The sequence below is a fragment of the Symphalangus syndactylus genome, chromosome 4, assembly GCF_028878055.3.
Source record: "Symphalangus syndactylus isolate Jambi chromosome 4, NHGRI_mSymSyn1-v2.1_pri, whole genome shotgun sequence".
NCBI lineage: Eukaryota > Metazoa > Chordata > Mammalia > Primates > Hylobatidae > Symphalangus > Symphalangus syndactylus.
In genome coordinates, this window is record NC_072426.2 from 84169621 (window position 1) to 84194150 (window position 24530).

Here is a 24530-nt window from a genome sequence, read left to right on the forward strand (position 1 = left end):
CGGGAATGCAGATGCTGTGGCTGCGAGTATGAGATGCAGAGAGAAGGGGCACTGAGGACCCAGGATTGTCTCCCTACAGAGGCGGGAGGCAGCCTAGGTGAGGGCGGGGAGCGGGGGGCGGAAGGGGAGGACTGTGAATCTGCTGAAATACGACCCCGCGGTTTTAACTTTAAATAAGCATTTCCGTCCTAGTGGAAGCCCCTCTAATGTCTCCTGCAGTTTGGTTTTGGAACACGTCACATTCCTCATTAAAGCAATCACTGTTAAAACATAAAGCAACACAGGATTTATTTCTTCATTAAACTGATGATCCGTATATGAAGCCAATTAACATTATGAGTCTAGTGAACATCAAGTGTAAAGAGGTTAGAGAAAATTAAAAGCAGTCACCTTGGTCTTTAGATAAAGAAAGTACACTTTTAGGTTGTAAATTATCAGAGTGTCCAAGCGAGACAGATCGGCGAATTTGGTTAATTGGAAAATACATTTTACCGCACAAGAATTAATGAAAAATAACCTTTTTTTACTAACGCCGTTTTTTAGGGGGAGGGGGACCGTAGCGAACACCTATTAGTCACCTTCTCCCGGGTGTCGAGACATTCGGAAAAAAAGGGGGCTGGCGTCATCAAAGTTTGCTGTAGCCTTCCGTTTCTAAGGTTGTTTGGTTGTTTGTTTACTCGCTGTTTTGCCAACGGGTAGGAGCCCAGCCTAGCGGCTCCGGGAGAGGAGCGCCCAGCGAGGCGAGGCGAGGCCGAGGGTCCCGAGCCGGCTTAGAGCCCCGCGAGGTGGGTGTGTTGCCGGAGCTCGGCTGGTTATCTAGTCAGGGAGGCGGCCGGACTCGCCTCGGGGGCTGCGGGATGGTTTCCAGCTGCAGCGGCCGGGTAGGAGCGGCGCGTGGTACCGCGGAGAAGGGAGTTTTGTCCCTGTTGCCAGCGCTGAGCGCATGTCCGGAGTAACTTTCGCAGGTTTGGACTGGGAGAGGATTGGGGTCGGTCCCCGGACGCCTGGGGTCCGGCCGGGCGGATCCCACTCCTGAGCAGTGAGGGGCCCCGGCTGGGCCCCCGGTACGGCTTCTTTCACCGCAGCAGCCGGGGGTGGGTGGGGTGCGGAAACCGGCGCCGCTGTCCAGGATTCTGACCTGCCGGGATGCTCGGCGAGCTCGCGGTCCTCAGACCGCGGATAAGCCTGTCTCGTCCCGGTGTCATCTCTGGGCCTTAATAGGAACTTGCCTCGGTCGATGTCAGGGATGGGGAACTGAGACCGGCATTTGGACCTCATTGGTTTCTGGGGCCAACACTGCACCCTGCGCCGGGCTGCGGCCGCTGAGGGTTCCCGCACACACCCCCAGGTGCGCCTGAGCATCTTGGCCGAGGCGGCCCAGAAGCTGTCCGCACCTCGCTTCACGGCCACCGGGTTCCCAAAGCGCACAGGCGGGGAACTGCTGCCTAGGGCAGGAGGGAACCCGAGGGGACTTTCGGCAGACCTAGGGGGCAAGAGTAGCCTCGGGCTTTTGTCAAGAGCTCCAGAGAGCAGGGGCCCTCTGAGGGAGACATGGAGAGAGACAGCGCGCGTGAGCCAGTCTCTTGACCTGGGCTAAGGGAGGATCAGCTCCAGGGTCTCCCAGCCCTCTCGGCATGACATAGGAAAGGCCCTCGGCTGCCCTGCCGGCCCCTGCCTGCCACCGCACCCGCCTTCGGGACCTGCTAGCCGCTCCTCCCGGGCCAGCTGCCTGGACTCTCAGAGCCTGTGACCCTGGCGGAGCTGGCGCCCCGAGCTCTCTCCTCTCTGAAACGAGCGGGAGTTTCCTGTGATTCTTTCCCCTAGGCAGAGCAGACGCTGCTCTGGAGCGACTGAGCCCAGGAAGGGCCGCTTCACTGAAATAGATCCTCACTTGCCTCGGCCAGAGCGGGACTTGTCTTCCTCCCGGCTGTTTTCGGAGGGGCGTCGACGGTGGCCGGGACCCAGAGCTCTGTCCTGCAGCTCGATGCTCCTCGCCCAGCGCTGGTGTCCAGCGGCGGGCCTGCCAGGCCTTTTGTTTCCAAAGCGCTGTGTCTTTAAAATCAAGGCTGGATCCCGGGCCGTGCAGGGACCCGACCCACCACCTAGCCAAGGCTCCCTAACGCAGCATTAGAATGTTTATAAAATATTCAATTTATGTAGTCTGTCCAAGAAGCCATCGTCCCAAAATAAAATCAGCAGTCTAGACGGAGCACAGACACCAGAACTTATCAACAGTTGTCTGACTTGCATCTTCTGATGCATCTTGAGTGGGTCATAATACCAACTTTATTTTCAGTGGTGCATAAATTAATTACACGCATTTAATAACCAAAATATCATTATATTCCCCCTTTAATATCATAAAGGCTTTCCGCCAGGGAAGCACTTAATAGTGCAGGGGGCCGTAACGGGCTATTATCCTGGTGTAATGCTATTATAGAACCAATTATGCGCCATTAGACTTGCTTTTTTTGCAGTTTATGTGATTTGATCCAATCCCGCGCCCCTGACTTGAAAATTTCAGCCCGGTACTTTAGAGTTTAATTTTCACCCAGGCAGAGAGAAGGGCGGTCTCTCTCCGTTGAGTGTCTGCCTCGGATGCATTTTAAAAGTAATTGCAAAGGGTCCCACCGCATATCATTTGCATCGAGAAGCGAACATAAATTCAGGGACCCCTTGCTGAGAACAAAATCAAACTTTCCTTTTGTATGATCGCTTGGAAAGGGAAGCTGTGTGCAAAGAGTCCCCCCAAAACCCAACCGGCGGCGGCAATTAGCAGCGCTTTGTCAATTTGCAGCCCGGGAGTCGCCAGGCCTTTGACAAGGGCAGCCCAAACCAGGCTTTCTCGGAGAAAGGTTTGCCTCTGAGGGGACATGAGGCTGGGGGTGGGGCCTAGTGTGTCTTCGGAAAATGTATTTTTTTGGGGGTGATGATGGTGGTGGTTGAATCGTTCTCTTTTAAAAGAGGAAAAAACATTCCTGATGTTTGCTGAGAAATGACGGATTTTTTTTTTTTAACACCACGTGGGCCATTTGTAAGGCCCAATAGACCTATCCAAGTTACTCGCTGTAGACAGCGCTGGAAATAATCAGATTAAGGCCAATTATGCGTGAGATTATAAAGGCGAGTGCTGAGCGGCGGCGCGCGCTGCAGACAGACAGCAAGACATCTGGCCACTTCCCGAGTCACTTCTTTGGTCCTGCGGGCGTCAGCCGCGCCGAGCCCCGCCCGCCGCCAGCCAAGCAGGGCTTGCGGACCGGAGGCGGTCACGCTCCTGCCTCCTCGACCGCCGCCCGCCGAGGTATGCTCGGCTCCTGACCCACTCGCCGGGCCCCGAGCGCCGGGCCTTGGGGCTCGGCTGCCTTCCTGGCCTGAGCTGCAGCGCGCAGATGGCCTAGCGCGCTAGCCGGACCTGGCTGCGGTGGCCCGGGTGCAGGGCTTCTGGCTGGGACCCCGGAGAGCCAGAAACTACCTTGCGCGGGTTTGGTGCTGGGGCCAGGGTGAGGGCACGGCAGTCCGGGAGGGGGACACACCGAAGGACTGCCCCGTGGGGTTGCTGCTTGCGACGGGGCTGCCGCCTTCCCTCCTGTCCCCCGCAGTGAGCTGAGGGGGTTGGGAGGGACTTTCCAGGAGGGGAGCGCCGGGTGCGCCCTAGGGCCGGGCGGGAGCGCTGACAGAGGGAGACTTGAAGCTCTATCGCTGTTTGCTTTGCAGCCAGGCAGGAGCAACGCGCGCCGGTCCGTTCTGCTGCCACCCTCCCAGGTCTCGGCCGTCCAGCCGATCTGAAAGCCGGCGATGTTTTATTTCCACTGCCCGCCGCAGCTAGAGGGTAAGTAAGCGCCGCGCCCCAGGGTCTCCATGAAGCCAGAGCCGGCCAGAAAGGGCCGGAGCGGCAGCAGGGCTGGTGGGTGGCTGGGTCCCCGCCCTGCGGGGGGCGCAGCCGCCTGCCGGTGAGTAGGGGCGCCCCTGGCCCCCTCCCTACACCCCACTCCAGCCCCGCTCCAACTCCCCGCCCCGTCGCCACCTGCCTCCCAGCTCCCTCCCCGCCTGGACCAGGACGCCCCGGGCTATGCGTGCCGCGGGGACCGGCCAAATCCTCCCAGCACAGATGCTGGTGTCACGCCTCTAATTGGGGCTCCGCAACCCAGGGGGCCGCATCAATCTTTCACGGTGCTTTTGCAAACATCCCAGAAAGCAAAGGCGAGTGGGCCGCCGCGTCCTGGCCCCGATCACGAGCTGCACGAGCCTAGAAGGACCCGTCGCTGGGCTGCTCTCACTGGTGCCGCTGGCGAGAGCGCTGCAGGGGCCTCGTGCGCCCTGGATTCTGGGCAGCTCAATTCCCTTCCCGGCCTCCTGGCTGTCCCTGGAACCAGGTGGCCCTGCCCACCACCTGCCCGGACTGACCTAGCATGGCTCCTTCTCTGTGACTCACTAACCCTAAATGTCGACCACTCCCCACTCCCCCAGGCCAGAATTTCCATCTTTGAGTGTCTCCAGGCCTGAGAAGAAATTTCCCCTCAGGATCCCCAGTCTGGCTTCTGCACCCAGTTGTTGGGGGGGGGGGGGCGTGGGTTGGTGAGAAGGAGACAGTTGGGACCTTGGCATGCCCCTGCTCAGGACCCGGAGGATCCAAGGATGGGGTCTTCACATCAGGGGGCCAATTAGTAGCCATCAGGTGAGCCAATGCCACACTGTGGGCTTTAATGGGGTCTTCTGCAGAGCAGCAGTCTCAGCACTGGGGTATTGGGACTTTTGTAACCGTGGGACTGGCATTTGGCAACCTACTCGTTTGATTTATTATTGTGGTGGGAGAATTTGGGGAGCCAAGTGGTTGTGAGAGACAAGGGGAAGGGTAAATGTTGTGAGGCACTGGGAGACCTGAGACTTCAGGTGATGCTTGTCAGTCTTGCCGCAGGCTTCCCTGAGCAGTGGCTGAGCCTCAGAAAGTTTGCTTTTGTTTTTCTCATAAAAGCTCTTAAGAGTCCAATAGGATTTTCTAAAGAAGGCTAATGAGGACCAGTGTTTAAGCCCGGCTAGCTCTGTCAGCATTCCTAGGAAGGGAAGGCCACACATCTGCCTGCATTTCACCTCATTTTATCCCCAAGGTCCTATGCAGGATGGGTTTTATGGAAGGGTGGCAGACGTGCATCCCGTGACAGTGTACCCTAGGGGTTGAGGGAGACTTTCTGTATGTTGAGGATGCCTTCTCTGTGCATCTGAACCAGGGGTCTGGAGTAATTGCCAGTCAGTGTCCCACACTTCTGGTCAAAGTGGGGGAAGGCAGATGTTTGGGCATTTGGCAGGCAGGAGACGTTATGAATGTCTGTCTGCAGGGTGGGCTGCAGGAGTGACTTAGGGAGAGTCCTGGCCTGGCCTGCCGTGACCCCAGCTCTCAGCCCAGCTCAGCCGGCTTGCTGTGCTCCCCACACCCCGGGCACATCACACCTCAGTGCTGACTCTATGATATAACCAGAAGAAAAGGAGATGGGTCTTTAAGAGCCTTTCATCCCTTTGTAGATGTGTTTCTATGCCAGTTTTGCAGAAAGGAGTAATTTAGTTTAGTTTAGTGTTGCTGGGTGAAAGGGATCTCCTGCAAATGGAAAAGTTGAGAACAGACCCTTGGAATATGACATAATTATAGCCTATCATCTTTTTTATTTTAATTTTTTGTTAATCTAGATAGGCATAAGGGAGAAAAAAAAGAATGGCTCATAATCTTACTTCTCAGACAATTTTGCTGATGTTACATTAAAAAGTACTACTGGCACCTGCCTGAGAAGTTTGAATACAACAGAAATTTATACATTGAAAAGCAAAATCCTCTTTTTCCACCTCTTTTCCTAAAAGTATCTGCTATTTTTTTGTGATTCCTTCAAGAAAAACATGATTTAATTCTCATTTATGTATTTTTAAAATATGTGTTTTGCCTTATTTGCACTGAAATTATATTGCTACATCATTCTGTACTTTGCTTTTTTTACTTTGTAATATATCTTGGAGATTTGTTCATGCCAATGCGTATAGATCTACTGATTTCTTTTAAACTGCTGTGTAGTATTCCATTGTATGTTGTGGAGAAAGCGTCTGCTGATGGGCATTTTGGTTGTTTTCATTTTTTTCAACTACAGTGTTTCCAGAAACACTTTTTTTTTCTATTTTGGCAACATTACAAATATATTTATAGATTAAATACCTGTACGTGTACTTAAATTTTTGATGGATGTTGTCAAATTATCTTCTAATAAGGCTGCACCCAATTTGTACTCCTACAAATGGTGAATGAGCCTGCACATCTTATGACACTCATATCTGTACTGGGTGTCTTTATGCACCTCATTTTTTTGTCAAAATGTTGAAAATAATATTCCATTGTTCTGTTGTGTTTGGTTGAATTATCTTCGAGGTTTAACATTTTCATAATATTATCGACTATTCTACTTATTTTTAAGTAAAAGTTATTCTCAGTTTTTCCTCTTTTCTATTAGGTTGTCAGTCTTTTATTAATTTGGTGAACTGTCAGCCTTTTTTAGGATTCAGTTCGACATGCACTGTTTCACTTAAAGATTCTGCATGTACACATTGTGAGCCACTTTGGGACCATGAGGTATAAATTAGAAGACTGAGGGAAATTGTCATTGGAGATCCTCAGGGATTGTATTCCATCCTCACCAGTCAAGTGCACTGTTTCAAAAAAAGACAATTTGTTTTCTTGCAAAGTTATGAAAATAAGACTGCTTTGAGGCAATTTCTTTTAAGTTTCCAATGAGCTGGAGAGAAATATCTGTACCTAAGGTTTTGAGGAACAATGCAATTTGCACAGGAAGATGGAAGGAGAATGCTTTAGCAGAGAGTTAGGGTGTTTGGCAAAGGATGTGGCCCTGGAGGGTGAAAGAATAACTAAAAGGAACTTCCTCTAGTAGACAGAATTTTAAGAAGCCCAAAGGACTTTCAATCTTTGAGACTGAGGTCCTTCTGAGGGTCCTTGTCTGGGACAGTGTAGCTCCACAACTCCTAATGCCGTGATTCTGAGAACAGAGCCCATGGCAGGTAAAGTATTCACTGGTTAACGGCAACTTGCTCATTTGTTTTCCTAAGAAGCCATTGTGGACTATCAAGTAAATAGAGCACATTTGGAAAACGATCTGAATGCACGTTTGGGGCCAAACTCTGTTCTGGGTTTATAGTGAGGTTTGAAGCCTGCTGGGGAGGACAACGTCTTTCTTTTGTGGGGAAATAGAAGCAGTAGGTGCTTTATAAGGCCTGGCCAGAGGGCGGGGTGCCCTTTGAGAGTGGCCTTGTGCAAGTCTGCTTGGCATTCAGGACAGTCACTATTGGTGCAGATCTCTTGTTAATTGACATCTATATAACAGATCCACTATGGTGCTGATGAGCTGTGACCAACAGTAATTAATATTCATTTATAAACTTCTTACCTCCTCGCGTTCTGCACTTCTAGGAGAAAAGTGCCGTGAAAAGCTCTTGGTGTTTTCTTTCCTCCCCCAGCCTCTCCCAACTCCCAGATTTTAATTCTTGTTAATAGAAACAAGGGAAAGTAAACTAACATATGAGCCAAAGGGAGACACACAGGCTTCTATTAAAGGATCTGGAGTGGGGGTGAGATAAAGGCACATTGAATAGGGGTGGAGCTGGGAGCTGGAGAGCAGGTGAAGGCTCTGCCTCAAGCCAGTGACCCTTCCTGGTTCAGAGTCTAGAATCTCACAAGAATTGAACTTGGCCATCTTGGGGATTAAGGTCACCACTCGCCCTATGTAATAGGGATAACTGGATTTAAAGTCAGAGGTTTTGGGGACAGAGTGGAAAAGAGGGGGATTTAATAGGAGGAACAGAAAAATATCCTTTGGGACAAACAGGGCATCCTGTCTGGTGGGTCAGGTGGGTCAGGTGGGTGCCCTCTGAACTGTGTCTGGGGGCGGTCTGAGGACTGGGGCCCCTTCCTGCCCAGGTTGATCAGTTTGCTCTTGGTAGGCACTGCACCCTTTGGCAACCACTCTTCAGGGGACTTTGATGACGGGTTTCTGCGTAGAAAACAGCGCCGGAACCGGACGACATTCACTCTTCAGCAGGTACCAATGTTGATTCTCCTTTCAAACATCAGCTACTTCCTACCTCCCCCAAATCAAAGTTGAGCAACTCTGCTTTGTCCTTTAAAATAAGATCAATTGATTATGTTAACTGAATCTTTCTGTTTTCTTGAATAACTTATGTGCCAAGGAATCTATTCTAGGAGGAGTGCAGATGACTCTAACCTTGTAATCCCAGATGAGTGAAGAGGCAACAACGTTCTCTCCCACTTGCCTTAGGTGGATAGTTTGGGGAACACTTCCATGTCAGCAATATCATTTGAACCTCACAGTGATCCTCTGAGGAAGGCAGGTCAGACATTCTCATTCTCAGTACAGAGATGAAAAACCGGATCCCTGGAAGTTGGCTGATTTGGATAAGGTATAGTTGCCCGCAAGTGGAAGGGCTACAACTGGGACCTTGATGCTGTGTTTCCCAGAGCTGGGCTCTTTCCCCTCGATCAGCCTCTGTCCTACTCTTGGAGTGAACTGGAGTGGCTGCGAAGGTGACCAAATATCCCTATGGCGTTTCATTGATGACACCATGAGGCTTCTGCAAGTTGTTTCTGTTCCCTGGCTTCCTATGGTGAAAGCGATACCAATTACTCTAACTGTTCATAAGGTGACCATTAGGTTTTTTTGATTCCTATGACAATACTTAAATGTAAATGCATATAAATATTCACACCTCTCTTATTTCTACTTCTTGCCAGAGCACTGAGGTTGCTAGTAAGCCGTAGCTCCTAAGTCATCCGCGGTTGAAATTCTCATTCTGTGGGATGTTTCCAAAGAGCTCTCTTCTCTCTGTCCTTCCTCGATTTGATCTGTGAAACTGCTTCCTCACCACTCACAGGAGATTTGAAATATGCATCTGCTTCCCCTCACCTAGCCACAGCCTCTCACCAGTACATATTTTTTCCTTTTACCAGCTGGAAGCTCTCGAGGCTGTTTTTGCCCAAACACACTATCCAGATGTCTTCACCAGAGAAGAGCTTGCCATGAAAATAAACCTCACAGAAGCCAGAGTGCAGGTAAACCTTCTTTTTAATTATTTAACTCTCTAATATTAAAACTGGCAAACTTTTTTTTGATATCATGACTGCAGAGTGCACATTTGGCCAAAGAAAGCAAATGAAGACTATCTGTCATTTTCATGATGCACTTTAATAACATCAACATAATGTGGAATATTAGATTAGGTTGATTAATCGGTCATTCATAATTAACTAGTGATAATGTTCTACACTAATTTGTCCGCGTCTCTAAGGTACTAAATTACATCAATGCACATCCATTTCCTTGCTTTGGAAAAAAAAAAAAGAAAGAAAGAAAAGAGCTGAGATGCTATTCTCAAGGCAGCTCTGACCGCTCTGGGGTAAGGCTGGTCAATTGCAGAGAACCGCGTTTTCAGATGGGAAGCAGAGTAGGATCTGCTTTCCAGAAATTGCATCATGTCCAACTTTTCCCCTGCCCTCAGACTCTTTCAACAAAGTGGATCCGAAGAAGATGTGCAATTTAAAAATCTTTAAACAGCAGTAGTGATAGGGCTGCTTCAGAGATGAGTATGGCTCGCGGCGACCGTCTCTAAACAGGATTTCTGTTTAGAAGCTACACGGTGATTACGTTTAGGCACACAAACCTGCCCACCGAACCCAGCAGATGTGCCCAAGTGCGAGAGGAAGGGATTCACAGTGCCGCCTCTCTGGGCGAGCTATTCTTTGAGCACAATTATATATTCATTTTATTTATGGGGTTTCCTCCATGCTGTTTCTGTTCTTTTTTATGTAGGGGCTTGGGGTTAAGACTATGCAAAGATCTAATTGTAGGAAATATAATAGTTTGCTTTCGGTTCCCCTGGGTCATGTTAGTATCTCTTAAAAACCAATGGCTGAAGAGAGATAATGGAATTCTGAGCAGTAAATTGGGGGTTGTAAACAAATTATTTCCCCTATAATCAGATTATGTGATCCTGATTATTAAATCTGAACATGAATCATTGGTCATATGCGGGCAAATTAAACTGATTATTATTTGGAAATGAAAATCTCCTTTGGCCAGGATACCGTCTATCCTTTCTTTTTTTAATGCCAGCTTGCCAATAGCTGCCTAAAGACTGAACTGCAAATTGAGATAAATGACACAATTATTGAGCATTCAGAAGTGGAAGATCATAACTTCTCCCTGAAAGGTGCAAGGGTAAGATAGGGGTGGTGACAATTAAAGCTGGGAATTGTTGTTCAGGCTGTTGTTGGCTATTATGCAGACAGACAATGGCTGTGAAGCGTTTGTTTAGTGAGCCTCCGTGTGGGGACGTGGGCTTCGGTGGCGGGAAGGGAGATGTGTTTACATTTATACCCCTTGCTCATTCAAATATGATTAATGTTCTATAAAGCAGGGTCTTAATGGAAGCTGATGTTGTCAAACAATAACTAAATAGGGAAATAAACGACTCCATCATGCTCTTTCCTCAGAAGCAGGCGAACTGTCAGTGCAGTCATTAAAATATGATAATGAAAAATAGCTCAATTAAATGTTGTTATAGCTGTGACCTTCATTCAATTAAGACGCAAGAAAGTGTCTGCATTTTGCTTTGCATTTAACTGCCCTAAATTTAGAATATAGATAAAATCATTATTCAATGGTTGCTGATATGTGCAATTAAATGCCAAGTAGATTAGAAAAGAAAGAAAGAAACCCAGTTAAAGGAGAATGAAAATTAAGAGATAGGGTGGGCCAACCCAACAGAGGGCTCAGCCTCAAGGGCCCAGGCTCTCTCTGGGGCCAGTGTGCCAGCAGCCAGGGGAGGAGAGGATGCCCTGGGGAATTGAAGGGAGGTCTTGCCAAACATTTTTTTTTCTTTGTAGTCAGGAATTATCTCCCAGGAGAGGAGGGAAGAGGTTTTGCTGGAAGGAGTAAATAGCAGCAGGATTTCACTGACCTCTGGAAACTCCTTGAATCTGGGCTGCCCGGCTTCCATGAGGCTGTCCTATAGCATACAGTTTTGGTTTCTAAGGCTTAAAGAACCCTGCACCTACCTCTAAGAAGGTGCTTAGGTCAAGGTGAATCACCGGCTTTTTTGTAACCTGAGGGTGACGGAGATGACATGAGTACATGTTTACTGAGTGATGGATGGCTATGCATCAGGCCCTGTGCTCAGTGTTTTGCAGGCATGCCAATCTTCCTAACAAGGCTTACGGGGTGGCCACAGTTATTACCCCCAAACAGTTTGAATCACAGTTCCCAGCCAAGCCGTTGGGCTTCAAACTGTGTGGATCTGCCATTTACCACCTGAATGGCCTTAGGCAAGTTAATTAACCTCTCTGCACTTAATTTTCTTATCTGTAAAATGGGGATAATAGGACTACTTACCTCATAGGGATGCAGTGGATTCTAAACCAGATTTACTGAGGTCCCAAATTCTAGGCCACGGCTGGATCCAGAGTCAGTGTTTTCTTTCTTTCTTTCTTTCTTTCTTTCTTTCTTTCTTTCTTTCTTTCTTTCTTTCTTTCTTTCTTTCTTTCTTTCTTTCTTCTTTCTTTCTTTCTTTCTTTCTTTCTTTCTTTCTTTCTTTCTTTCTTTCCTTTCTTTCTTTCTTTCTTCTTTCTTCTTTCTTTCTTTCTTTCTTCTTTCTTCTTTTTCCTTTCTTCTTTCTTTCTTTCTTCCTTTCTTTCTTTCTTTCTTTCTTCTCTCTTTCTTTCTTTCTTTTTTTTTTGTGATGGAGTCTCACTGTGTCACCTAGGCTGGAGTGCAGTGGCATGATCTCGGCTCACTGCAACCTCTACCTCCCGGGTTCAAGTGATTATCTTGCCTCAGCCTCCTGAATAGCTGGGATTACAGACATGTACCACCACACCTGGCTAACTTTTTGTATTTTTACAAAAAGAGATGGGGTTTCACCATGTTGGCCAGGCTGGTCTCAAACTCCCAACCTCAAGTGATCCACCCACTTTGGCCTCCCAAAGTCCTGGGACTGCATGCCTGATCCACCACGACTGACCCAGAGTCAATGTTTCTAATGGGTGCACTGGGCTGCTGATCACGAATATGTCATGATGTGTATCCAGATGATATCATAGATACGAGGCCAGACCAGACACATCCAGGTACCCAGGCCACGGCTGTCAGAAGAGCTAGTGAGTCTTTGTGATGAGGAAGCCCCGGGTCAGGTTTCATAAGCTGCTTTGCTGGTGATCCTCCACCTCCAGTAGGAAATACATTTCACATCAAATAAAGAAACTTGCGTGTGACTCAATATTAAGGATTTCCACAAGACAGTGCTTTTACCCTTACTATGGGCATTCGGATACTTTCTATTATTTAACGTTTATTAAAAAATGCCTGTCCTAACCTTTTAAGAGGATCTTCTGACCCCTCTATGGGCCTGACGCTGTAGTTCAGAGGGCATGGTGTGGAGAGGAGGCTGCAGGGTGAGCTGTGAGTGCCAGCACCGGGTCCAGGGTTCTGGCTTCTTCCTCCTGTCTGATTTTCACTGGGTGTATGTTTCCATCTTGGATTCAGGTTTGGTTCCAGAATAGAAGGGCCAAATGGAGGAAGACAGAGAGAGGGGCCTCAGACCAGGAGCCAGGAGCCAAGGAGCCCATGGCAGAGGTGACGCCTCCTCCAGTGAGAAACATCAACTCCCCGCCCCCTGGGGACCAAGCCCGGAGCAAGAAGGAGGCGCTGGAGGCCCAGCAGAGGTGAGGCTGTGGGTCTCTGGGCCCAGTGGGCCGCGGGCAGCACTGCAGACACAGGGCGAGACCTCAATATGATCTCCTTCCTTTCCCAGCCTGGGGCGAACGGTAGGTCCTGCAGGGCCTTTCTTTCCCTCCTGCTTGCCGGGGACTCTCCTGAACACGGCCACCTATGCCCAGGCTTTGTCCCATGTGGCCTCCCTCAAAGGTGAGTTTGGGTTCGGCTGGGCTGGTGGGTGTGACCTCGTGGGGGTGGTGGAGGTTGTGTGAGCCTGGGTCTCGGCTCGGCTGTCCTTGCACCTGGGCCCGTGCAGCTTCCTCACTTCCTGTCAGTCACAGCCAGGGCCATTGGTGGTGTCCAGTGCTATCTTGATTGCTTCCTACATGCAGCCTGAGCATGGAGAGAATGTCCTAAGCATCATTCCACCCACAGAGGGCTGGTCCTAGAGGAGGCTGCCCCACAGTGACCTTCCATGTTCACAGCTTTCTCCTGCTCCCTGGTAACATTGTTAGGTGCCAACCTGCAGCTCATGGGTGGGGCCTGTGTGGGACAATCATCCCTGCTCCCAGCTCCCTCTCCATGCATGCAGCTGTGCCACTTGCCTTCCCCAGGTCTCCTGATGCCAGAGGTCTGAGCCGTTAGGATCTGTGGTTTTCCAGGATGTGCTCTCTTCTCAGTGGCTGTTGTTTCATCTGAAGGATGGAAATCGTTAGGGGCATTTTGTCAGACTCAGAGAGAGGAGCCTCTGTGGGTTGGCCCTTGGGATTTCTGAGCAGCCTCGCTGGAATGGGCTTATCCGTGTTTCTCAGATCCTGGCCCCAAACCTATTCCTTCAGTGATCAGGCTGCGCAGCTGTGTTGGCCAGGAACAGAGCTGGGCCCCAGCGTGGGTCTGGGGGAATGAGTGTTAGGGGGCTCGTTTGTCACAGGGGGTCTGGGAGGTGGGGGCATAGGTGCAGGCTGTAGGCTTTTTTTTCTGATAATAGGAAGTAGGAGACACACCCTTAGGGTGTCCCCTGCATGTTCTGCTAAGGCCTGAGGTCTCCCTGCTCTCGAGGAGGGTCTCTCTCCAGCAAGTGGGACGCGCGCACACACACACACACACACACACACAGTGTGGCAATCTCTGTAGCAAAGGCGGTTTCTGGAGACAGAAGGAGAATATGATGGAGTCTCCCTAGGCAGCGTCCAGGAAGAAGGAGGGAAGGGATTCTGGGTGTAGGGAATGGCATAGGTAAAGAGTTCCAGGGGCGAGGAGGAGAACCAGACCCCTTTGGAGAATGGCTGGTGTGTTGGGTGCCTATGGGAGAGTGCCCAGAGGTAGGGTGAAGGTGGAACATGTGTTACGTGGCTTGGGGCCAGCACAGCTTTCTGACTTTCGTGGCCCAGGCTTCTCCTTCTCTTAGGTTTCCCCAGGCTGCAGAAATTAAGCACACAGCCCATTCTAGGCCTGGGCAAGGAAAGACCTCAATTTTTTAGGTCCTAGCTCAGTTTGAGGAGCTCTGGGCTATGACATAGCCTCCCTCATCTTCCTGCATCCCCAGAGGTAGCTGGGCACAGCTGTTGGCTGAACCAGTTCTCCTTTTCTTAGGCCTGAACCCTGCTTCCTAGGGCCTGCTAGCCAACTAGGGGACTGGCACAACGTGCATGCTGGTGCTAGAAGGCACCTGACTGAGCTCTTTTTATAAATGAGAAACCGAGGCTTGGGGAGGGGAGGTCACTTGCTCACACATCACTGATTCGGGTGGGTCTCCCCCTTGGGATGGAGGCTGCTGTCCTCAGGTTCCTGATGTGTCCTTCCTTCCCTGCCTGGCACTACCAGACACCACTTTTTCATTAATTCCTATGGATGAGCATGGCTGGTTGGGGGACAATGAGAGGCCTTGGACATCCTTCCTTGCTGCTCCCCAGCAAGTAGGGACAGTCATAAGTCTACTGGGGGAGGGGCTGGACTTGCCAAGGACCACAGAGACCAGAACCAATGTGGGCTGAGCCATGGGGCCCCTTCCAGCCCAGACATCCCAACCACTTCTCCAAGCCCGTGGCAGCTTGCAATTCACCCAGAAGAAATGAATCAAAGTTGTTTTCAGCTTCCAGACCCAAATCAGTGCTAGTCTCCTTCCCCAGGCTTTGTGGTCTTACTGGGATCACACAGCCTTGGACAGAAGATAGCAAATATCTCTGGGTAGGCCACGGAGGTTCGGGCCCAGCCCTAGATACCCCCTGGGTGCTGCTCCCCTGTGACTGAGGATCCAAGCCAAGGCTGTTCTGTGCTGCACCAGCCCCCAGCTAGAATGTGAGGCCGATGCAGGGCTCCCAATGCCCCAGGGCAAGACCTGTTCTCCCAGTGAGCAATTGGGGCACTGCCGAGAGCATTACGTGTGGTTACACATCAGAGGACTCTGAGCAGGGGGTCCTGGTCTTTTGGTTCTGGGCATGGTTGTCATGGATGTGAAGTCCTTGTCTTGCACATATTGAGACAGCCTCCACATATTGAGAGAGCTGGGGATGCTAGCACAGCAGGATTAGTGCTGGGGCCTGTGGGGTAGCACGTGCATGAGAAAGATGTGGCTGCCAAGGTCAGCAGGGCTGCTTGGGCCAGAGGGAGCTGGGCAAGGGTTGGAGGTGGGGTGTGGGAGATGGCAGCCCTTTTTGGGAAGGAGGTCCTGGCCCCTCTAGTGAGGCTGGCCAGGTGGAGTGTCCACAGGTGCAGGTGTGGCAGACCAGTCTGCAGGGTTACCAGGTGGGCGCCTGGATGGCCCTCGGGCTGCCCCCATCAGGCAGTGAGGCAACCGGCTGCCTCGAGTCAGGAAGCTGCCCATCAGGGACAGAGCTAGGCAATCAGAAACCAGGCTCTTGGGGGATTTTCTCCTTTAATTCTGAAGCAGCTGACTAGCACAGTGGCTTCCAGCAAGGGCCTGCTGGTGTGAACCGTAGTTCTTCTATTCTGCAGCCATGCACATCTTGAGTAAATCACTGAAACGCTCTGTACTTCTGCTCATTCATCTGCAGAATGGGGATCTTGATCATAATAGCACTGAATTCGTAAGACTGAATGAGGAGAACACGAGCTAGAGCATTCAAGGCCCTCAGGACAGTGGGTAGCAAGTGGGAAGCGACACTATCACTAACCATCATTGAACACCAACTACTATTGTTGATGAGAGTCCTCCATTCTCATGCCCAGCTGCAGTCCCTAGACCCCATTCACTTTTAAAGGACCCAATAAAGTACCTTCTCCAAAACTTCTCCCATTTCTCTGAACTTTATTGCTACTGAAATTTACCTTTTCCTTGTAATCCTTGTTGCTCCAATTTTTGATCATGTTGAGATGTCCTTTGTAGGATTTCCTGGTTGGGGCTCCCTGGGGCTTCAAGCAGTGATGTGCTTTGTCCTCTGGGATGGCCAGGCAGGCTTGCTGGGCTCACTGTGGGCATGTTTTATTTTATCGAAACTCTCAAATAAGAAGAGAGCAGGACCCTACTCCTGTGCAGGGAGGACTAACATGACAATAATGGGTGTTCAGAGAAAAATCTGTCCCAATACAAAGAATTTTCTTAGGCTGTCTTAATGGCCGGGATTTCATTCACAATTCATTAACGCAGAGGAGGTTATTAATGGCCAGGGAGGCACTTGGGTTTGTTCCGGAGAAGTGCTGGCCACAGGCCGGGCGGGAGTGGCTGGGGCTGGAGAGCCACAGTCAGTGGAGGAGGTGCTCTCCCCGGTGCACTTAGCTGGTCTGCCTCTAACCTGTGATTCACAGAGCTGGGTGTGAGGTGGGACATAATTACAGCTGCCAGGGGAGAGCTTTCATAACTCACTGCAGGCTCACGCTGCAGGAGTCACAGCTACCCCCCTGCACTGGGCAGGGCAGCCTGCCGAGTGGCGGCATCATAGCTGACCTTCCCAGGTGGGAGGGGTCAGCCTTCTGGGCAAGGTGGACATGATGGGGACCCTCATCCCCAGTGTGGTTCCCTAGAGTCAGAGCCCAAGGCCAGAGAACAGCGGCAGGACAATGGAGTAAGATCTGACTCCTTGCCTTCCTCCTCATCCCCTCTGGAGAGGTGACATGGTTCCAGCCAGTTGCAGGTAAGGCCCAGGCTGGGTGGAGTCTGGGGGCAGACAGGCTGGAGTCTGGCTCCATCTTCCCCGCAGAGGCCTTGGACACTGTGAGGACTGAAGGAGCTACTGTAGGTCACGTGCCCTGCGTGGTGCAGTCATGCAATGGCACTCACTAGACACGAGCAATTGAGCGGCAGTCCTGGTCCTGCACCGAGTGTCTGAGGATGAGGGGAAGGATGTTCAGGGGAAGGGAGTGCTAGCAAAGGTCTGCACAGGAGTAGGGTCCTGCTCTCTTCTTATTTGAGAGTTTCGATAAAATAAAACATGCCCACAGTGAGCCCAGCAATCCTGCCTGGCCATCCCAGAGGACAAAGCACATCACCGCTTGAAGCCCCAGGGAGCCCCAACCAGGAAATCCTACAAAGGACATCTCAACATGATCAAAAATTGGAGCAACAAGGATTACAAGGAAAAGGTAAATTTCAGTAGCAATAAAGTTCAGAGAAATGGGAGAAATTTTGGAGAAGGTACTTTATTGGGTCCTTTAAAAGTGAATGGGGTCTAGGGACTGCAGCTGGGCATGAGAATGGAGGACTCTCGTCAACAATAGTAGTTGGTGTTCATGGCCTTCCTAAGGGCAAGGCCCTTGCATTAGTCAAGGATGTTTTGCTTTGCTTTGGCCTTTGCCCCTGGACTTCCAGGCCAGGCTGAAATGTCCAGCTTCTGAGGGCTGTATTGCCCATAGCATTTGTCCACAAAGGCTGACCTCAGAGTCAGAAGTGACTTTTTCCTCCTCTGAGGCCCCCCGAAATCATCTTTCCCTTCTTCTTCTTTAATGATATTTTCCTCTTTAAAAAAATTGTGATGTTTTAAAAAATTTAAAAACAATTTCTATAATGGTTTTATTGTAAAATAGAATATTCATTAGAAAAATGTGTGAAGCATGCACCTAGGACTTTATTAATGGTTTCAAGCATCCAAATGACCTTGCTTGCACTCCACACTCCTAACTCCATGTGCCTCGTTTTACTCACGTCACTTTTCTTCCCAGCAAAAGACACCACTCTGCTGACTTTTATGATAATATAACTTTACCACTGAAGTAGGCATTCTGAAACACTGTACTGGTGAGTTTCCCTTATCCACAGTGCTTGGACCAGAAGTGTTTCTGATTTTGCATTTTTTTTTGGATTTCAGAGTATTTGCATTTTACTTAGTGGCTGAGCATCCCAAATCTGAAAATCTTAAATCTGAAACACTCCAATGAGCATTTTATTTGTGTGTCATGTTAGCATGCAAAAGTTCTAGATTTACAGCATTTCAAATTTGGGACTTGGGAGGCTCAATCTATAGTCTTGACTTTTTTGAACTTCACATATACATATACATACTATATATATATATAGTAGATATACAGCATATATATACACACATGCATATACACAGACACATATGCATATACACACACACATATACATGGAGTCCTACAGTATGTATTTTTTTGTGTCTGAGTTCTTTGGCTCAGCATTATGTTTACAAGATTTGTTGCAATTAGGTTTAGTCATAGATTCTTTATGATATTGTATGTACACAATCATGTCTATAAAGACAGTTTGTCTATTCTTTTCCAAGCTTATACTTTTCAATTTCTTTTTCTTGTTAGACTGTGCTGGCTAGAACCTCTAGTACAGTATTGAACAGAAGTGGTGAAAACAGGCATCTGGCCTTATTCTAATGTTTTTAAAGCTCTATTGAGATATAATTTGCATTCTGTACAATTCATCCACTGAAGTGTACAATTCAGTAATTTTAGTGTATTCACCATTTGAGTGTTCACCATCACTACAATCAATTTTAGAACATTTTCACCACTCTGTACCCATTATCAGTCACTGGCATTTTCTCCATTTTGCACAGCCCGGGGCAACTCTGACTCTGCCCTCTGTCTCTGTAGACTGTGGACATCTCATGTGAATGGAGTCATGCAATACGTGGTGTGTGTGACCTGCTGTTGCTTTATTGATCTCATGAGGAAACTCTTAGGGTTTCACAGTTGTGTTTGCTGCCTTTTTTTTTAAAGATACCCTTTATCAATTAAATATATTTTCTTCTTGTCCTAGTTTTCTAATAATTTTATCTTATCATTTTTAAAAATTACTAATATTAATGAATATTGAATATCATCACTTCTTCTGTAGCTATTGAGCTGACTGCATGATTTTTTTTTTCTTTCTCAATATATTAGTAGGATGAATTATATTGATTCTTTTTTTAAATGTTAAAATAACTGCACATTCCTGGAATAGATCCAAATTAGATGTGACATGCTATTCTTTTCACATATTACTGAATTTGGTTTGCTAATGTTTTCTTTAGGGAGTTTGAAGCTATGATCATGAGGAGATGGGCCTGTGGTTTCTTTCTTATAATCTCCATTCCAGGTTTTGGTATGGTTTTACTTAACTGTGGTTGCCCCAAAAGTTAGTATTATAAAATAGCAACTGTTGTGTTATCTCTCAACATTCTGAGGGCTGGCTGGGCTCAACTGGGCAGTTCTGCTGCTTTTCCTTAGGATCTTTCGTGAGGCTGCAGTCAGATGGCAGCTGGGCCTGGTATATACAAGATGACATTACTTAGGTGTCTGGTGCTTTTACAGAGATGCTGAGAGGCTGGAACCTCTCCCTCTTTCTTCACATGGTCTCTCCTGTGGTTAGCTTGGGGTAGGGTTGAATGGTGGTTGGTATAAAAGCAGAAGATGCCAGGCCTTCTTAAAGGTCACACCCAGAAAGGGTACAGTGTCACTGCTGCTGCATCCTATTGATTAAAGCCAATCGCCGGGCCAGCCCAGACTCAGGCAGAGGGGACAGCACGTGGGCGTGAGTCCTGGGAGGTGTGGTCCATTGAAGACTGACTGCAGACACTAACTGCCACAGGTATCAAGGTTATGCTGGCCCCTGCCATGAGTTGGGGTGTTTGTTTTTGACCACCCATACTTCCAGTTGGGACTGTTTACACTTTAAGGGCACTAGTCACATCCAACATGTCTCTGGATCCTTCCACCTACCTCTGCCCCAGCACAGAGTCTGGTGCGGAGTAAAATGTAATGCAGTTTGGGAAAAGAAGGAAAGAATCTTGTGCTGCTCTGGGCCTGGGAGAAGGTCCTCTCTTAGGAGATTCCAAAGATATTGGCCCTGGCTTTGCACTGCTGGCCACCTGCTGGACTCCAGAGACCTCGAGGCTCTCCTGTTCTTCATTCAGCACCCACTGAGCAGCTACACTTTGCCAGGCTCTGAACCACAGGTTGAGCATCTAGCAATGAATTAGACTCATCCCTACCCGAAGGATCTGGAGGGCTAGGGGGTGGGCTTGGAGAGACAGACAGGTCCACCAAGAATCCTAGTTCAGGTGACAGTCATGGACTCCCATGGAAGCAAACAAGGGCATACAAAGTATGGGGAAGCCCAGAGGAGGGAGGAACTTTCTCCACAGGAAGAAGTCTTTCCAGAGGAGATGCTTGAGCTGTGCAGTGGGTGAGGGTCTCCCAGGCAGACAGAAACATGAACACGGGGAAGGAGCCTGGCAGTGCTGCCTCCCTCTTGACACTGGGTCACCTTGGGGTAGATGCCAGGCTCCTCACCTGTGAAACAAAGACTGTAACGGCCATGCCTAATGGTGCCCATGTATCTGGCACATCCAAATCCACCTAAGTGCTCATAATTGTTGTTAGAGTCGTGATGTCAGATCCCAAAAAGTCACTTGGGATCTGATTAGGGCTTGGGTTTGGATCACTGAGGCAGAGGTTTATGCTTCCTGCAAGCATTTATTCTCCCATGGGAGAGTCTCCCAGTACCCAGTGCATGGTGACTGGGGTTCATGGTGTGTGGGCAGCACATAGGGCTCCAGGAAAGCAACACAGTCTCCCAGGACTCCTGGCTCGTTACTGAGGATACAGGTATTTGGGGAGCAGAGGACTCAAGGGACAGAAGTGGTCGTTCCTCATGGGGAAAGTGGCTGGGTCAACCCTGGCCCCTCCATGCCTAGCTGATGTCAGGAAGACAGGTGGAGAATCCTGGCACTTAAGATTTGTAGGCAATCTCTTTGTTGAGCATGTGTCCACTGCTTCTGCAGAATATAGTGGGGGAGCCTGAGGCCTGGAGAAGAGATAGAACTGTCCAAGATCACATAGCATGAATGTCAGAGGCACAACAATTCAGTGACCTGGGTGTGCAACCTTCCAGCTCCCTACACCCTGTATTGATTCTGCTCCTTTGACAGGCATCTTCTGTCATCTTCTGGCTTGAAAACCTGCAACTCACTTTCCAGAAGCCATTTCCTATGGGTGCTGATGGGTTTGCCCTTCCTGCTAATCAATGGGGCCCTGGAGTGCACGGAGCTGAGCAGAAGGCTCTGACTGGTGCCAGAGGCAGCAGGAGAAGCAGCCTGCCAATGCCGAGCTCTGGCTGCCGCTGGAAGGAGGGAGGGTTGTGTGAATTGGCATCTGACTGCTAGGAACGTGCATCCCTGTGGCTGCTCTGGCTGTGCTGAGGGTCCTTGGATCTGGGGGCCACTGTCATTATTTTTTTGACCCTGCAGAGACATCCAAGCAGAAAAAGAACACGTGCACTGGCCCTGAGACTGTGTCACAGCACAAGGCTCTGGTTGGAATGGTCAGCTGAGTTGGCCCCCATCAATGAGTGTTTGCTGAGTGAATACGTAATTGTCGAGACAGAGGCCTTACATGTAATAGGTGGAATTAAGGGATGGGTGGGATTTAGAGCTGATTCCACCAAAACCCCTTCCAAATTAGCTCAGGTACTTTGACATTGATCAGATTGGGTAACTTCGTTAAGAATACAGTTTTTCTTTCCATGGGGTATTGAGGAAGCTTAGAACCCGGGAGATGGTAACTTTGAGGAACTAAAATGTGCCAACTCGGTCAAGAAAGATAGATTCTCTCTCCTTTTCTCCCTTCACCAAATATTCACTGAGTGTTTACTTTGTACCAAAAAGGGACAGTTTTGTTCTGCAATCAGGGCTGTGAGATTGGATGGGGGAAGCACATACATCAAGCTTGAGAGGTGAGGTGTGTACAAAAACAAACACAGCTCATGGTGAAAAGACAAGAAATAAACCATAAAACAAGAGGAGGAGAAAGTACTTCAGGAGTTCGGTTAGTAGAAGATAGTGTGTCCAGGTGTGAATTTGGCCTTGTTTTTTGTTTGATTATTGGTGACTGCACTTAAACACAGCAGCTAAAAATATGCTTAAATATTGTAGGCATCTACCAATATTCCCACTTAAACTCTCCATGTGAACTATAAGGAACTGGTGTGATGACTCACAAAATGTTTATTAGTTCATTTATTTTACGATAAAGTGGAAATAAGTGAACTATGCTGTTTGCGTTAGACATCTCATAAATCCATGTATTCATTTTCTGTTCAACTCTTGTTACCCTAATCTGAACGTTCAACAGGAAAACCGTGTGTGAGAGCTCTCCTTGTCACTGGCATTGGAGTCCACATACCTTTATGATGAAAATGTGCTATTGGCAGAGACAAGACAGAGCTAACTTAATTTTTCCTGTCAGTCTTGGTAGTAGATCAATTAAACTGCCAAGGAAATCAAATATTTCAGACTGTATTTATTACATTAAGTATTTATATTCAGACCAAGCCTTTAAAGCATGATGTCATATAGGAATGGAGGCCGATTAGATCAATTCAGCAGAATTTGCTGTAACTTAATGGAAATCAAATTGTGGGTTTTAATTTAGTGTCCAGGAGGTAGTAGCATGTTCTCAGGCTGCATTTAAGGACCAGAGGGCTCTTGCATAGACTTTTGTGATGGCACAAGCCTGCCAGGGGGAGGAAGGGAGTCATGGCCTTTTAGGGGCTTCATGGGGTGGGGGCAGGCAGGAAGGGACTCACTGACTTCGGTCCACACAAATGGGAAGGGAGATGAATAGAAGGTCACTGGTGAATCTCATGGCGCACCCTCAGCCCCATGTTTGCTGTCAATACCCTGAGCGCAGGCGGAGGCCATTAGCCATCCTGGAGTCTTCACTGGGTGATGAAGACACGGTCTTTATCCCTTTGCAAACTGTGTGGGACTCTGTGATGAAGGAGAACATCTGTCGCCATCATCTGAATGAGAGAAGACAGGAAATCACAAACCCCAAGGAGATTACCCTTTTTATGAGAGTAATACCTGGTCAGTTTAGAAAGAGCAAAACATACAATAAAACAAATAAAAAAAATTCGTAGCCTCAACACCCAGAACCAGCCACTGTGAATATTTTGGTTTTGGAACATTTTAAAATGTCATTTATGAATATATATATCTCTAATAAACATGTTTAATAACTTTTAAATTAAAAAGTTTAAATTAAGAATTTAAATTTATACATTTTTCTAAGTAAATTTATATTTATATACATACACCTATGATGCTAGATTGATGTGGTCCATGGCTGTACATATACATATGTACACTACATGCATATATGTGTTTTAGTATATGTGGATATGGATCATCTTAGTCTGTTTGGGCTGCTATAACTAAATACCATAAACCCGGGGACTCATAAACAATGGAAATTTATTTCTTACAGTTCTGGAGGCTAGGAAGTCTAAGATCAAGGTGCTGGAAGACTCAGTGTCTTGTGAGGGCACTGGATTCATAGGTGGTGTCTTGTTGCTGTGTCATTGTATAGTGGAAGAGGAAGAGACAGGGCAACCCTCTGGGGTCTCTTATGTAAGGACATTAGTCCCTGAGAGATCTGTGCTCATGACTTAATCATCTTCCAAAAGCCCCACTTCCCAATGCTGTCACCTTGGGGTTTAGGATTTCAACATATGAATTTTGGGGTGGGGGGACATCAACATTCAGTCTATCGCATGTGTATGTTTTATACACAGGCACACATATTCCAAAATGTATGCATGTTGACTTACTGATGACTTATTGTTTATTTACTGCTCCTTTACCTATTTTTTAAATGTCTTATTTCGTTAGTATCTTTTTCATGGTACTAAATATCCTCCTTTAATATAATTTGTCACATTTGCAGTGTGTTCTATATGGGTATAACTTATTCAGCCAGTTCCCTATTATTGGGCCATGGGCTGATTCATGTTTTTTTGTTGCTATATGTGCAAAAGGATGACTTCCTTAATAGCTAATTTAATTTTTAGCCCATTCATAATAGCTTAAAATTTTTTTATTTAAATTTTTTATCTTTAAAAAATATTATTTGCTTATCTTCTCTTTATTGTTCCAATTTTAGTGCATGTGCTGCTGAAGTGAGCACATGATAGCTTTTTGATAAATTAAAAAAAAAAAAAAAAATACTCTGCTATTCCCTTCTAGAGTCCCATGTCTAGAAATCAAGTAATTAGGAGGGGGTTTTGAAAGTTTCTTTGGCTTACTCTTCAAAATTCTCTTGGCAGTATAAATTACTTTTTGGCCAGATAGGAAGATTTCACTGAGGAACAAATACAGCTGTGAAAAAGTGTATGGCTTGTGCCAATGGCAGGGTAGGCACGCAGTGCTGGTGAGCGCAGTCACTGCGTGTACCCTATGTGCATGTATGTATTGTTACGTGTGTGTGCATGAGTACTGTCGCAGGTCTCGTGTCCAACGTGGTGTCCTCTGGGGGATACTCAGGACAACTTGGGCTCTTCAGCTGGTCATG

At 48.0% G+C, this 24530-nt stretch overlaps 1 protein-coding gene across 1 annotated transcript in view; it reads left to right on the forward strand.

Moving 5' to 3' along the window:
* Positions 1-745: 745 nt before the first annotated feature.
* The window catches only part of DRGX (dorsal root ganglia homeobox), a 32337-nt gene continuing 8552 nt past the window's right edge, over positions 746-24530 (forward strand). Inside the window, exons 1-6 of the mRNA XM_063638068.1 lie at positions 746-785; positions 3715-3829; positions 7987-8084; positions 9011-9112; positions 12600-12778; positions 12868-12980. Coding sequence (XP_063494138.1) covers positions 3796-3829; positions 7987-8084; positions 9011-9112; positions 12600-12778; positions 12868-12980 — 526 coding nt within the window. The 5' untranslated portion in view covers positions 746-785; positions 3715-3795. The remainder of the gene's footprint in view (positions 786-3714; positions 3830-7986; positions 8085-9010; positions 9113-12599; positions 12779-12867; positions 12981-24530) is intronic.